At 44.6% G+C, this 15,485-nt stretch overlaps 1 protein-coding gene across 1 annotated transcript; it reads right to left on the bottom strand.

Annotated features, from left to right (window-relative positions):
• Nucleotides 1–1,037: 1,037 nt before the first annotated feature.
• Nucleotides 1,038–1,481, bottom strand: LOC131483098 (ubiquitin). The gene has a single exon (XM_058680084.1). It carries the CDS (start codon nucleotides 1,416–1,418, stop codon nucleotides 1,146–1,148), a length of 273 nt encoding a protein of 90 aa, XP_058536067.1. The 5' UTR covers nucleotides 1,419–1,481; the 3' UTR covers nucleotides 1,038–1,145.
• Between the last annotated feature and the right edge of the window lie 14,004 nt (nucleotides 1,482–15,485).

Consider the following 15,485-nt stretch of genomic DNA (forward strand, 5'->3'; position numbering starts at 1 on the left):
CGGGGGAAAAGGGATCTGTAAAAGGTTTCCAACCTGGAAATGCTCTGTGGTGGCTTTTCCTATACACACTGGGCAGATAGAAGAATTTTATGTGGAGGGTAATTTTCTTTTAATTTGATAAACCTATCATGTTATGGTTGAAAGGAAATTCAGACATCAATTGCTTTAAAATGAAACTGAATACTGGGCTTGTAATTTGTTTAGATATGGTGTGAAGGAGGTGGTCTTGAATTATCTTCAATTTGCAATTTTTAAAATTTCTAAGATTATGCAAAATTACAGTCACAGTCTTTATTTTCATGCTCCACTCAGAGAGTCCCATTTCCTTTTGTTGCTAACTAGAGATAACATTTGTCTACCTGACTCTACAATAGCATATTTGTAGAGGAGCAGGTGAAGATATAATTTACTGCTGCTATAAACTGCAAGGTGCCAGGGAAGAGGTGGGTGAAGTTTTGGTTGAACTCAAACCGACCCTTACTATTAGTGGCCTCCCCCTAAAGAGCCAAGTGTGTTTGGGCCTCACATTTGGCATGACTCCCTATGTGATCACTCTGAATTTTATTATTATTTGGTTGCTTTCAGTTTAATTTACCAGTTTTTTTATTGATCCATAACTATTGAATGCCCATGCTGTATTAAGCTGTTTATTTTATGCAAAAAAGTTTATGTTACACAATGGGTTGCTATCCCTCACACACAAGCTGCAGTGATGGCAAGCATGTCCGTGACTTCATTTTTCTGAGGATGGCTGTTTTACATAAAGTCATCCCAGGACACTGGAGATCTGATGAGCATATATGACAAAGAATTTGTTTGTTGTTGCCTGGTGGAACTAATTAAACACATGGATGGACAAACAAGTCAAATCAGGCTGCTCTTTTAATTCATCCAAAAAGTCTCAAGGGAATAAATTCTGTCTCTACTGATATCTTAATTTCTCTAAACCACTCTGGCTTTTCTAAATCTTGTTAATCAAGAATCTGCAATAATATAGTCTTTTTTAAAATAATTTTTTTCCTACACTGGTAACTCAGAATTCTTTTTTTTTTTATCATGCAACAAAACCTTTGTTAGTATTTTGAACAGATTCAGCTATTATTGAAGCTGGTAACTTCTAAACTTAAATTGGGGGTGGGCAAATGCTATGGTCGAGTAATGCCATTACTAGGCAATGAGATGAATGAATAGCCACCCCTATGACGGAGGACCAGGTGCAGGGTGGACTCCTTCTGGATGTTGTAGTCAGACAGGGTGCGGCCATCTTCCAGCTGCTTGCCTGCAAAGATCAGCCTCTGCTGGTCGGGAGGGATGCCTTCCTTATCCTGGATCTTGGCCTTGACATTCTCGATGGTGTCGCTGGGCTCGACCTCCAGGGTGATGGTCTTGCCTGTCAGGGTCTTCACGAAGATCTGCATCTTGATCTCTCAGCGAATGCTGGAAAGTCCTGGAACAGCAGTTAGGGTGAAACAGCAGAAACACCTCCGACGGCGACTGGACAAAACTGCTCGCCTCCGAGAATTCTTTTTTTTTTTCTATTGGAGAAGCAATTCATACTTCCATATCTAAAATATTATAACGCTGTGAAATAGATCCATTCTACAAGTTATAAGAGTAACACATGTGGAGATACTATGGTATTTGAGGCTTAACTAGTACAAGTTAGGACGTCCTTCATGTTGTCTCACAGAGCCCTGGTCCAGGCAGGCACACACATGTTCTTTATCATCTGGGAGAGGGAGCTTGATGTAGAGAAAAGAAGAGATTGTGTAGGTCAGTCCTTCCAGACTCACTTTAGGGGATCAGGTGGCTGAATAGTATTCTGCACATCAGGCAGCTGCAGGTTGCTGCGGGGTCATGTTGAGTAGAAAATACAGCTCTGCTTATGCAGATGTTACTGTGGGATTTCTGTGGGCTGACCCACTTCGTACCAACTATTTAATCTCTCAGTGCCTTGTTTCTTCTGTAAACTGGGACAATGACAGGTACATTCCTAATGGAATGATCACAAACAATAAATGAATTAGCGTGTGTAAGGCAGTTAGAGTACCACCTGGCTCATTCAGCAAATATTAGCTACTATTACCTTAAACATCATTTTTTTCTCATTTGCAGGCACCTGGGTATGAGAACAAACTGAACTTTAATAAATACAACTCCATTAACTTGCACTCTAACACACTGAAGGAGTTCAGAGAGCAGCAAGTAATGAAGAAATTTAATGCCTAGCTTTTATAATGCCTCACTCATTTTGCTGTTTATTTTTCTGTGTATTGTCTGAGAGAAGGTGTTCACAGGTGAATTGTGTCCCTAAAAAGATAGATTGAAGTCACAGCCATGAGTACAATAGCATGTGATCTGACTTGGAATTGGGGTTCTTGCAAGGTGCTTACTGAGATCTTGCCGGAGAATGTGAGGTGGGACGTGGCGAACCCAACGTGACTGGTATCCCTGACGTAGAGGCAAATGTGGAGTGCAGAGGGAAGGTGGTATGTGTGTGCTCCAGAGGGGCAGGTCGTGTGATGATGGGTCCAGGAGTGCCATAGCTGCTGTCAGACCCCAGACACGGAGACAACCTGGAAAGTTCCTTCCTGCATGCTGGAGAGGGAGAACGACCCTTTTTCCCTTCATGCTGCCGGCATCTACTAGGTTTTCCCTTTGTATTTACGCTGCTTACAAGCCCTACTCCTAAAACAGCTACGTGGTGCCCATCACTGGCTAAAACCAGTCTGAACTTGCCAGTCATCCTCTTAGAGATCCAAAGTGACCAGGCCCAGATTTATGACTCCAAATACTTCCCTCCACCCCCGGAGATGCCCTGCAAAATCCTTCCAGAATGACCAAAAACCCCTATTTTCATTTGGTATCAGTGATCATACAATCAAATCTAAAATGTGATGGATGCCTAGCTGATAATAAGAGAGATAAAGATGATAAAAGTATCTCTAACTCATTAGCTAATTTTCTCAACTTCTGTTTACTGTCCCCTTCGTTTGAATAGGATGACAGGGTTTGTTCAAACCAGCAGTCTAATTATTGTGGTATTTTTTGGTGACTATTTCCAAAATACACTCTCATCAGACAGTTTGTGGAAAGCATTTGGCCTTTTTCTCCCTGTCCATACGAATGGTCCCTGGCCTCCTGGTTCCCCTGTGCTTTTCTATAACGTCTGTGAAACACACATGTAGCTTTACCATGCAGACCAGGCTTTTGCAGAGGTCGCAAGCAAGGGCAGGTCCCCGTGTGCCCAGGAGGATTCTGCTTTCTATATTTTTGAAAGGGAGCGGTTAGAGTAGCCTCAGTTCCTCCTGCTGCTTGATTAAATCTTGATTAAAATCAGTGCCGCTGTTGGAGAATGGGAAGCAATCCTGCTCCTCCTTTCCCTGCTGTAGGTAACATTGCTTGATTGCTTGAGACAGTTAAAGGTGCTTTGGTAGTAAAAAGGACAGCAAGATTAATGGGCAGTCATTTCCATAGTAACAGCAAAGCACTCTGGGAAGAGAGCCACTCGGGAGAGGGAGTTACACATGCCAGGATTTTGGCTCCCATGGCAACAGCCGAGTGTGGGGTGGGGATGAACGCACTGGGAAACTTAGCAAAGGTCCATTGAGTGAAGACAATGTATAATCAGGGTTGTCAATCTATTTTAAAATTTGAAGTTAAAATAAATCAAATTGGAGACCACAAGCTGATGCAAAACATTTAAAATATACTGTACATGCACTGAGAATTTCTGAAGCATAAGCACAAATAGTTTAAGAACTATCCAATTGTGACAACTTGTTAGTTAAAAAAATCCAATTACCCAGATTTTTGTCCCGGAGTAGTTGCAGAAAATTACACAATTAGAGCAATTTTTCTCAGCTGCTGTACTACAGAAAGCGAAAGTAATTATACAAAAATAGTGTAAAGTACTTTTCGCAACTGCAAGAGTTTTGCTGTCTTTAGAAGAAATTCTGTTTTTCTCTTAGATAACCATCTCAAGGAAAAGTTTGAAGGGAGCTGGCACTAAGGAGAGAAAGCAATAGCAAAGAGAAGAATCAAGAGCAAAGCAAAGGTGAGTGAAACAGTAAATGACTTGAGGGAAGCCAGAAAGAATTCAGAAAGACCAAAGAATCTTTCCAATTACGATGACTAAAAGAAGTTTGACATAAAATCGTATTCTCCTTGCTTTCATTAACATCGGCCTTAAAGTTTTTGAAAGTCTCCTCTGTCCTGCATGAAATTATAATGTATTCAAGGAGCTCAACATCCCGTTTGGAATGGGCGTTCTTGTCTAGCCAAGCCTGTTGGAGTCAGTCTGCACAGCCACCGAAACAGAAACTCTAACATTGTCTGTTGAGTGGGGTGTTGGTTAATTACTCATCAAGTCTGTTAAGGTAAATGTGTATATTTACTTCCATTCTTTACCAACAGTATTTACTATTGGAAGTTTTTACTGACACTTGCTGGGCAGGCATGATGAATTGGGAAAACAAACATGAGTTATTCAAGCAGGCATCTGCTAGGAGTTGTCTGTTTTCTGTGATCTGCTTCTTCGCAGCATCTTTACATCAGGGCCTAGCTGTTAAACATCACCTCAATATCTGTATCCTACACCCTGAGAAGATTTGTTTTAGGAACGTGAGTGGGTTTGCCTGTTAGGTGTTAGCACCCATGGTTAGTGAGCTGCGACCTTCCCCTCCCAAGATGTCCTAAGACACTGTGCTGTGTGCCAGACTGCCCATCAAGGGTTGGTTGACTCCAGGGTGGGTGCTAATGTTGAACTCGGGGAGTCAGTGGTTCTCCAGGATTTGGGCATTTGAGTCAGTTCGCCAAATGAGTCAGTTCCCCAAATGAGCCAGTCCGTTACCTGATTAAAGCTGTATACCTTTGGAGTTGTTGGGAACCACATTTTTGGACATACTCATGTGACTTTAAGAGGAAAATGAAGACACTAGAGAAGGTGGCAACTTGATCTCAATGATGTCCAGCCAGTAGTCTAGGTGTTTCGGAAGCCCAGGAGGATCTGCACATGTGGTGGCTTGATTGTATCCTCCTGTTGTTTTATTTTGTTTTGTTGGGCCAGGCTTGTGCAAGTTAGGTTTCTACTTGCAACTCAGAGTCAACGAATGTAACAGCTTCTTCCCAAAGCCTCTAAAAATTCATGATCAAATGAATGAAGTAGACAGTTAGATAATACGTTGTAGGAAACGAGGCAGGGACACAAACAATAATTGCAAGATTTTGCTTTCCTTGCAACCCATTGGTTTATTAAGAAAGGAAAATGGACTTAGAAGTAGCTGCAAATGGGGGCCAGGAGAAGTGGGGGAAAGTAGCTACAACCAGGAAATGATCAGGAGAAAGAATTCTGGTTTCTTGAGAAAATGTAATCAAAACCAGAAGGTGGCATTTTTTTTTTTTCTGATTAGCTGTACAAGGTGGCAATTATCTGAGCTAGAATCCTCAGACTCCTTGTTCTATTTTGCCCATTGTTGGGTGTGTTATTAGACCCTTACAGATCGGATGCAATGTTGACACATCAGGCAACTTGTCCAACATCCAGTCAGTAGGAGTTTATGGAAGAAAGAATGAGGCTGGTGGGCAGGGGGTGGAGGGAAGAGGAGAACTGGCTAATGCAGGGTAGTTTTCACTGGATTGAATGAACTGAGTTTGTAGGTAGAATGGGTTCATGGACAGTCCCATACAACGGCTGGAAATAGATCTTGCCCAAGACTGGTCCCTGAGAAATTCAGAACATAGAGAACAAGGAGAGACTCTTAATTTCCAAATAAGAGGAAAACGTCAGAGCATGTATGAATTATAACGAACTGGATTTTTTCTCCCTGAAATCTTGATAGCAATCCTATTGAGACAATGCCTTCAAAATTATTTTTATCTAGAATTTTGTATTAAGCTCAACTTTAAAATAGAAGTATACAATACATGTTTCTCAGATACATAGGATCTCAGAAGTATAATTCCCACACATACTTTCTAAACGAAATAATTGAGAACGCTGTGCCACTGGAACAGATGAGTAAACCAAGAAAGAGGAATTGATGGAGAAAGGGAATAAGAAGGCCAAAGGATCTGCAGAGGTTTGAGGTCCTATGATGTCAGCAGAGTACCACGTATGGAGAACCACCACCCCATGCTGAAGCAAGTTCAAAATTGTGCTAGCCAAGCTCTGTGTCCGTACCTTTGTTTCCTCCTAGTGGAAACACCCTTATAGCCAGGAGCTACTTTGGAGTCTCCCACATGGGTGCAGGACTCCAAGACTTCAGGCTGTCCTCTACTGCCTTCCTAGGCCACAAGTAGGGAGCCGGATGGGAAGTGGAGCAGCTGGGACATGAACCGGAGCCCATATGGGATCCCAGCACATGCAAGGTGAGTTAGCCACTTGACTATTGTGCTGGGCCCTGGAACTATATTTCTTACTAATTACTAGGTAAAAGTGACCCAATAAAGTACCTTAAAACAATCTTGGTTCATTATCTTAAGATTCCTCTGGGTCAGGAGTCGGGGCACACCCTCTGTGCTCCAGGTAGTGAACAAGGCACTTGTCAGAGCTGGTTTTTTTTTTTTTTTTTTTCCTAGAGCTGGGGGTCATTTGCAGTTGTTGGTAGCTCATGTAGGTATTGGAATATCATGGTTCCTTGTGCTTGGAGGACTTCTTCTGTCTGTTGGTTGTGGTCTGCAGATCCTGTCCAGGTGAGTTCTGGGATGAGCCGTGAGACTCTTTGGAAAGACCACCCAGCTCCCCTCGTGATAGTCTCTCAGGAAGTCTTTGTTTCCTTGGTCTTCACTGGGCCAACCCAAATATGCCTGTATGCGTGTCTGACCTGCGGTGAAAACACCTGCAGTGTCTTTTTGTAGTGGAAGCTAGCCAAAAAACTCCAAAGTCAGTAGATGTGGATGGAGACCCCTAATTTATTTTAGGCTTTTAAAGGAAGTCACCCAGAAGCTTAAAAGGAGGTACTTTTGTTTCAAAACTATTTTTAAATCTACTTGTTCTGCTTTCCCACAGTGTCTTACACTGGGTAAATGATAACCAAGAGACACGTCTCACAAAGAGAATGAGCTCAAGGCAGCAGGAGATCCAGTTTCCAGGAAGCGCTGTGCTTCACAGACAACTGGTCCTTGCTGTGTCCTCGCAAGGTGGGAGGGGTCAACAAGCTCGCTCTGGTCTTTTTTTGTAAGAGTACTCATCCCATTCAGGGGGTGGGGACTCTTCCCTCTTGACCTTATCATCCCCCAAGTGTATCCCCCCCACCAATGCTGTCACCTTCCTGGTCAATTTCAACATATAAATTGAGGGGTGAGTGGGGAAAGCATAGGCATTCAATTACAAGAGCTTCCAATAGGGTTTAACCTCTGATTAATTTATGTCTGATCACAAAACATGCACCATTGACAAGACTAGTAAGAAATCGTTCACCTTGATCACCTTAAGTAGGGGTGTGACTGTTATTAGCAGTGGACAAATCTGCTTGGTCTAATCAGTTGCCTATCAATGATTCTGAAAAATTTGAAGAGTAGGAAAGAGGAATAACTGTCGTTTGAGAAACAGGACAGACAGGTGGAGGACCAAAGTCTTCCTGTCACTGCGGACTGCTGTAGGAAGGGAAGATGTGACTGTGTGTCTGTTAAACGATACTGACAGGTGGGCTTCCCCACTTCGTCTCTGCAGAGCTGGGCTGAGCCAGGCCAGGAAGAAGGAATGGACATGCTGAGCCACATGTGCCCATTTTCCACAGTCACCATGGCACCGGGGCTGGTGAGAGGACCGAGCTCTGCACAGTTGGGAATGTGTTCAGGTGAAACCCTTAACTGTGGAGCCTGGAAGTGGGCAGTGGCCTCCCCTTTTGCTGCTTAGTCACTGGCTTAGGATGGTGTGACAGCACACCATCTTGCAGGCAGCTGCGTATCCGCACGCTGGCTTTTCCTATCTCATTTGCAATTTGCTAGACTCAGTTCCCTCTTCAGGGCCTGAGAGTTTCATTGTCATGCTCCCTTAATCATCATGAAGTGCTCAGTTGTCCTGAGCGTGGCTTTGATGCCGGCAGATATCATCTTCGCCTCCAAATATTTTCTCACTCTCTGACTCTGAGACAGGCCCCCCATTCAGAATGGAGCGCCACAGTGGAGGATCTAGTAGAGTGGATTAGCAAAAAATCTACAGGGGCCCTAAGTAACTGCACTCCACTTCAAAGACCATTTGCCCACTGAGCCCTCCTTTCACACGTGGCCTTGCATCTAAAGATTATGCTCCCCTAGAATATTCTGAAGTGGCGACTGAAGAATCTTGTGAAGTCAAGACACAAAGAGCCATTCTGTTCTCAGAAATGCCTACATTTATGCTACTGAGAGTCTCACACTTACACAGTGTATCTCCTGCTCTTTATCCTGCCGATTTCAATCTGGCGGGACTGCCACATGTCTTTGTACTCTGTCCCGCACATGTGCATATGGTGCTTGCTAAATATAAATGCTGTTTGGCAGGGTCCTTTTTTCTCTTCCTTTGTTTCTGAAAATGTAATGAAGAAAATGTATAATGGGTGCCCTCCGCAAAGTGGGAGAGACTTTCAAGAAGTGGAATTTATCTTGACAATGAGCCACGTATTTCCTGCATTATTTCCGTGTGTGCCAGAAGTGGCTGTGGTGACTGCCCACTGCTTTGTCTAGTCTTTGGTCTTCTCTTCAATTGAAGTTAGGCAAAACTTGCATGGGGCTTGAGCCCTTTGGCTGTTTCCTGACACTGGATTTTAGAATCTGCTGTTCCCATCCTCCCCTCTCCCCTACTCCATCCAGGTGTTAGGTTAGCTCAGTTGATAGCGCACTGAATAACCAAGTCACAGCTCCCGGTGTAAGTGTTGTGGCAGGTGCGACTCCCTCACCTGGGCTGCTTCTAGGTTCTTAACTCCAAGGGAGAAAAGTGTTCAAGGTGGAGACATAAATAATGGGAGTGGAAGAGCAAGATTCATTGAAAGAGACAGGACACACTCAAATGAGAATACAGACAAAACTCTTGATGAGGAAGGGCTATTGACCCCACCGAAGTTGGGCTTGGTTCTTTGGTAGGGTCGGGATTGGTGCCTGAGGTGGGGCCTAGTTGTATATTCAAAGGAGTTGGAGTTTGGGTGGGACTTGAATACCACTTGCTTCTTGAATAGTGGCATGGTCTCTCTCCAAAGGCCTGGAATAGGGAAGGGTGTCAAGCCTTCAAGTGTGCTGGTTGTTTCTAGCCAATGTGCACAGATGGGTGGGGTGGAGGCCCTGCTCATGGCTTTCACCAGGGCAAGGCTGCTGGAGGCTTTGTCTCAACACGTACTGTGTATCCACCATCCTTGCAGCCTTGGGTCAGTGGCTGTATAAGGGACATCCATCACTTCTGTTCTCTCTTTGTTGTCTGAAGTAAGCCCCATGCTATGCCTAGTTTTAGGGATGAACAGGGAAGTGTATCTCACCATGTGCTGGAAAAGCAGAGGATTTGTATTCTGGTGCTAGTGACTGCTGCATGTCCTACCCAGAAACATGACGCGTGGCAATTATACTTTTACGCTATCGGTCAGATACATGTCAGGTGCACCAATGTGTGCAGAGAGCAAGACACCTGGCATTCAAGCTGTGTCCTAAGGTGTTTCAGAGAGGTACACTGTCTTGAAATGGTGCTTAGATTTTTAAAGAAAGGACCATAGCTTAAAGACACTTTGAGGGAGCGTAGTAAGATGAAGGACAGAAAGGTATGCAACTGTAGGCTCCGTTTAGTTCCTGGAGTGGAGCCCAGGTCTCTCTCTCTCTCCCCCGCTCTTTGACCTTTTCTCCTGTTCCCCCCATCTCACCCCCACAAGTCTAGAATGGAACACATGTGAGGACCAGCCAGTTTGTGCCTGAGCCTTTCCAGAAGCTGTTTCTTACTCTCTCTGCCAGCCTTTCCAGCCTCCTGTAGGCTCTGCCCCTGCCGGGCAATCCTGTTCTGCCTCCTTTGCAGGGGTCTCAGCAAAGCTATGATTGCAAGGAGTGTGGTTTGTTTGAGCTTAAGGACTGAGGGAAGTCCCAGAGCCACTTAGCAGGTGAAGAATCATGACTGTGGCCGTGCCTGCTTCGAATGTCTACCATCTCTGGACTGATTGCATTGAGTGCAGGCAAAACCCAAGGCGGGATTTGGGATTCAGAGGGCAGTGGTGAGGGCTTCGCCCACTGACACTGATTATAGCTGGCAGGGGCCGCTGGAGGAGAGGCAGTAGGCCGTGGCTGCTCGTCACCTGCCCCAGACAGATGACTCCTGTGTGGATGGGAAGAGCTGAGGAGAAGAGCAGCGGACTCTCCGGAGGAGGCGAGGAGAGGGAACAAGACTGATTCTGCTGTCCACCCCTGCCTGGTACAACGTGGAGCTCAGCAATTTTTAGTAGGCTTCTGCTAATGAATGTGGAACCCGGGGACCAGCAGCTCCATTTCCTCGGCATTAACATTTTTTACTTTATTTTAATGAGGAAGATGAGATTCTCCTCAGCTTCCTATCAGGGCAGCCGGTTTGGGAGAGTATGACATTTAACAACAGTGCTTTGAAAAATATTACGCATTATCCAAATATGAGGAATTGTTGCTGTTATTATTCTGATGAAGCACGCATACAGCTTCACGCGCGCCTTAATATTGAGGGGATATGGAAGGGATTAGGAGCGACTCTGGAACGGCTGGGTGCTGACCCAGGATGGCCTGCGTAGAGAGGGCCAACTAAGCTGGCCATATTAAATCCATTTTTAGAAGCCAAATACCCAAACTCAGTCAATAAAGCACCCACGCAGACATAGATCATAAAACTTGATCATCTCACATCAGCTGCAACACTCCCATCAATTACAAACTAATGTCAGGCGATTAACTCTGATTTGAGGCTGTAACTTGATTATCTTCTGGTTAAAAGGAGGAAATGGCTGTGGGTAGGAACAGTGATTCCAAATTTCTTAATATGTGGATTAATTAATATGCAGCCAAGTGAAGGGGGGAGGGAGGACTGCAGTGATGTGGTAGATAATGTCGGAGAAAATGATGTGGGTGTGCTTCCGGTAGACCCCATGGGCTTTGACCAGACGCCGTTAAGCCTTACTCCTGTGGATGAACTGAGGGTATAGATCAGTGTGGACCAGCGAAAAGTTGAATTATGTATGGCCTGTGTGAAAGACATACACTTGTGTATTTTTTCAAGTGCAGTACAGAGAGATGCGAACGTCGGTGGCTCGGAGAAGCAAGGCCAGACGTAGTTCCAGCAGAGCCTACTTGAAGTCTCTTAGCTGTTATTTGCATGGAAGTGAAGGGTATCATTTAGAGTAGTCTCTAAAAACAGATGATTCTTTGGAACAGGTCTGCCGGCCTTTTGTTTTTAAAAACATCAATCTACTTACAAGCGCTCTCTCTCTCTCTCTCTCTCTCTCTCTCTCTCTCTCTTTTTGTCATGCAGAAGACAGTTTCTTCTGGATGGCAGAGACCCCTAGTTTTTGATGGGCTGGTGCAGAAGCCCAAGCATGTGTCCTCGCAGTCCTCCTTGACTCATTGTTCCGTGTGTACCGGCAGAGCCTACACAGCTTTTTTGAGAAATGCAAAACCATAAACTATTCTAGATAAGAAAGCCAGATTGAGTTAGTGCAGTAGCCTAGTGGCTGAAGTTCTCTCCTTGCATGCGCCGGGTCTCATATGGGCACCAGTTTGTGTTCTGGCTGCCCTATTTCCCTTCAAGTTCCCTGCTTGTGGCCTGGGAAAGCAGCAGAGGATGGCCCAAAACTTTGGAACTCTGTAGCCATGTGGGAGATCCAGAAGAAGCTCCTGGCTTCTGGCTTCAGGCTTCAGATCAGCTCAGCTTTGGCCATTGCAGCCACTTAGAGAGTGAATCAGTGGATGGAAGATCTTTCTCTCTGTGTCTCATTCCCTCTGTAAAGCTCCCTTTCCAATAAAAATAAATAAATCTTTAATTAAGACAAATATTGAACTTCTAAACTTCTAAAAAAAAAAAAGAAAGCCAGATTGATTTGCTACTTTAAAAAAAAATACCTTCAAGTTTACCTCAATTTTTATATTGTTTCTTTATCCGCTCGTCAGCAGAGGAGGCGAGGTCTCCGCTGGCACCTCTCAACTGGCCCGTTCAGCATTGTGGTTGCCCTGCCTAGCCCTCCCTTTCCCTCCACATTCTTTCTACTTTCTGCTAAGCAAATGCAGGATGAGACTTCATCCCAGTATTGGCTTGCAGAGGATATGGGGCCCCTTAGCACATGATTGCTGGGAGAGTGACTCAAGGCATTTGGCAGCTGTTTGGGCTGATAAATTCACATTCAATGGCAAATACTGATCACCGATGAATGTTGGCTGTTCTAATAGTGAATAATCCTTAAGCCCCTGGGAATGATTTCTGTATTGGACTTTAGACCCTAAAACAGACAGGTGTTGTTAACTTGCTAAGCTGGGTAAAAGCATTCTCTAAAAATAATAGCAACAGCAATCATTATGCTCTATTGTTAAATACCTACTGTGTGTCTTATGTGTGGTGCACCACCCTTTATCAAGTAATGATTGTTGTTCTCTAAACTTGATGCTGGGAAAAGTGAAGTAATTACCCAAGGTCACACAGTGAAGAAGTGGGGATTCCAGAGACGCAGGTCCTGACTGATTCCAAATCAGAATTCCTTCCCTGTCGCTACTCCACATCTACTTCCCATAGCTGGAGCTTTCTAAATGCTGTTCTAAGCGGCACATTTTTAGCCTGTACCATGTGAGGTCTCAAATGCAATCCCAGATATTTTGATTCCATGATCACGATCATCATCAACAGTTGCCACTCGTGGAGTATGACAAGCAAGGCAGGTGTTTATTCAGACTTCATAACCCACTGAGATCCTGGAAATCCTATTCCATGTAATTTCTTCCTTCTCTGTAATTGTTATGCAGCAAGTAGTTATTGCTTTTGACATGGACACCTCTGGAAATCAGCATAAACTCCTTTTTAGCTTTTCAGACCATGTTCAGATGACATGGTTGGTTAAACATATGTATGGCTCATCCCATCAGAGCTGCCAGTTCGTTTGGAGACACAGCAGTCATGTTTATAAGTAAACCAATGTCAAGGTGCACATGGCATATCCCCACTAGGAGCGCTGACAGCCAACACCATTTGAGTTCAGAGATGAGAACTTAATGGATCACAACAGTTAAAGAGAGTTTCATGGTGGGAAAGTGACCCCTGAGCTGGGTCTACAAGGTAAGATGATCTTGAATAAAAGTGCAGGAAGGAGAGAGTGATAAGCATGTGGAAATGAATACACTCATTCACTGGCCAATTTCTTATACTTGCTTCTGAATTTTTAACTAAAGAACTCACAAGTAGACTTCTTCTATGATAGTAGTTTGTGCTTCAAATTGCCACTGATGTTAAATTAAGTGAAAACTTTGTATATTTGATTAATAAAAACAGGACAACATGTTTTTGGCTTGTAGAGCCCACTATCACAGGATACCACGGTTTAATGCTATGGCTAATTCGATCCGATGATCAAATGTTCACTAATACGTTAGCAGTAACATGTTAATGTAAGGAGTATCCATGCTCGATCTTTAAATTGGAAAGTTATCAGAATATAACATATGAGTGTTGTGCGATCCATTTTCTATCCACCAATCCAAAACAGCCCCCAAAGTGTTGACATCTTATTATTTTTTTTTTCTAAAAAAGAAAAAAATTGCCTTTAGTCTCTATTTTGCCATGTCTGTTGGGGGCTGGCCCAGAATAAATGTGTTACTGTGGATTTCCTAGATTTTTTTTTTCTTTATTTTACTGAAAATACGTTCTATTGGGCAGAAAAAGGCAAGAGACCATGTGTTTTACATCTGGTTACACAGAAGTTCTGGGGAGGTCCAGCACCTAGAACGTTAGAAACCTGAAATGCTCTCTGCTTTGTAGGTTCTGTGCTCCACTGTGGTGGAGAAATACCTCCGTTTGGAAATCTGCCATGTGCAGAAGCAGGTGCAGAGCTCTTGGGAGTTCTGCTAGGAACAACCCTTTAAAACGTTGCTTCATTCTGTGTTTCCTAAAGATACTCCATCACGTTCAATCCCTATGCCTCCCCTCCCCACCACCACCTGTACTGCTATTTTAGTGCAGAAAATGTTATATAAGAAATTCATTATCAGATGTTACAGTACTGAAAAATAAACAGGCCTGGGGACACCTGATGTGTTCAGAGGTAAGATGTACAGGAAGGGAAGCCCTTGGGGTGTGAAGGACATGGACACTTCCGGAGAGCTCCTGTAGAGTTGGGACTGCACCTTTGAAGAGGCAGCATCTCTGTTGAAGCAACTCAGGACTTTGAAGGTCAAGGTGCTTGGTTGCTGTCCCAGCACCACAGTGTGGCAGTAGATGGGTTTCCCTGGTACTGCTGAGTAGGGCATGGGGAGAAGCTGAACTTTGAAAACAAATTGCTGCAGGAAGTGAAATGGTGTTAGGTGGTTACCTAATTGGAAGCCCCCTCCTCTTCCCCTCATACTATGTAACCCTAGTACGTATCAATCAAGCTACCTCTTTCCCCAGGAAGTACTTCCTCTTACCTGGAACCTGGGACAGAGTCACTGACAACTCCCCTTTCAGAAGAAGCCTGATAAGGGGAGGTGCGCTTGCTCTCTGTCTTCCTGGAGCTGCAATGGCTGCAGGTGGTTATCTTTCTCTCAACCTTTCCCTTTCTGATCCTCTCTAGCCCTGAATGTGGCCCATGCTTGTCTATGAATTCTCTGATGGGACGGAGAAACAAGCTTCAGCTGGTAAACAGAGAATCTCCCACCAGAGACTCGGGTGTTGGTTCAGAAAACCAGTCCCCCGCCCAACCCTGCCTTCCATCCGCCTTGCCCACCAGATGGTTGCAAGACCTAGCAAGCTTGGAGTGCTCTCCAGAGACAGCCACTCCCACCCCATCCACTTCTTAGACTTCCCACTGCAAACGATAGAAACCTCAGCCTGCTGAAGGGCTGGGCGTCTGCCACGTGGTCCCTCCATCCTCCCTTGGGCAGATGGCCACCCTCTTTGAATGGATTAATCTCTAAAAAACTCAGTTTGGCTGTGAACGTGTTCTCCATCTCCGTTTCTGTGTGTTAGGTTTTGAGCACACTTTAAGTTCTTACATTGTTATGCTCAGCTAATTCCGGCAGCCAGCTCCTCTTTTCATGATTAGTTTACCGCAAGTCAAAAATCCCAGATACAGCAAGGTGCTTAGTAGGTCCTTTATTCCAGCAGGGTAGGAACGGGAGCAGGAGTGGAGGGGGAGAAAACTGGCAGGGACACATCTCCTGCCATGGTGGCAGAATGGAGGCTGCCTGGGCAGGGGGAAGGGACAAAATGGAGGAAGCCGGGGAAGAGCCAGGTAAGAAGGGAAGGGAAGAGAGAGAAGGGGAAGAAGGGAAGGCTGTGTGGGCTGTGTGAGGCCCAGGGACTGGGGACTGAGATTATCTGAGCCACAGGTAGGTGG

Source organism: Ochotona princeps, chromosome 23 (assembly GCF_030435755.1).
Source record: "Ochotona princeps isolate mOchPri1 chromosome 23, mOchPri1.hap1, whole genome shotgun sequence".
NCBI lineage: Eukaryota > Metazoa > Chordata > Mammalia > Lagomorpha > Ochotonidae > Ochotona > Ochotona princeps.

Coding starts and splice junctions, on each gene's coding strand:
- LOC131483098 (XM_058680084.1), bottom strand. CDS start 1,418: ATGCAGATCTTCGTGAAGACCCTGACAGGCAAGACCATCACCCTGGAG.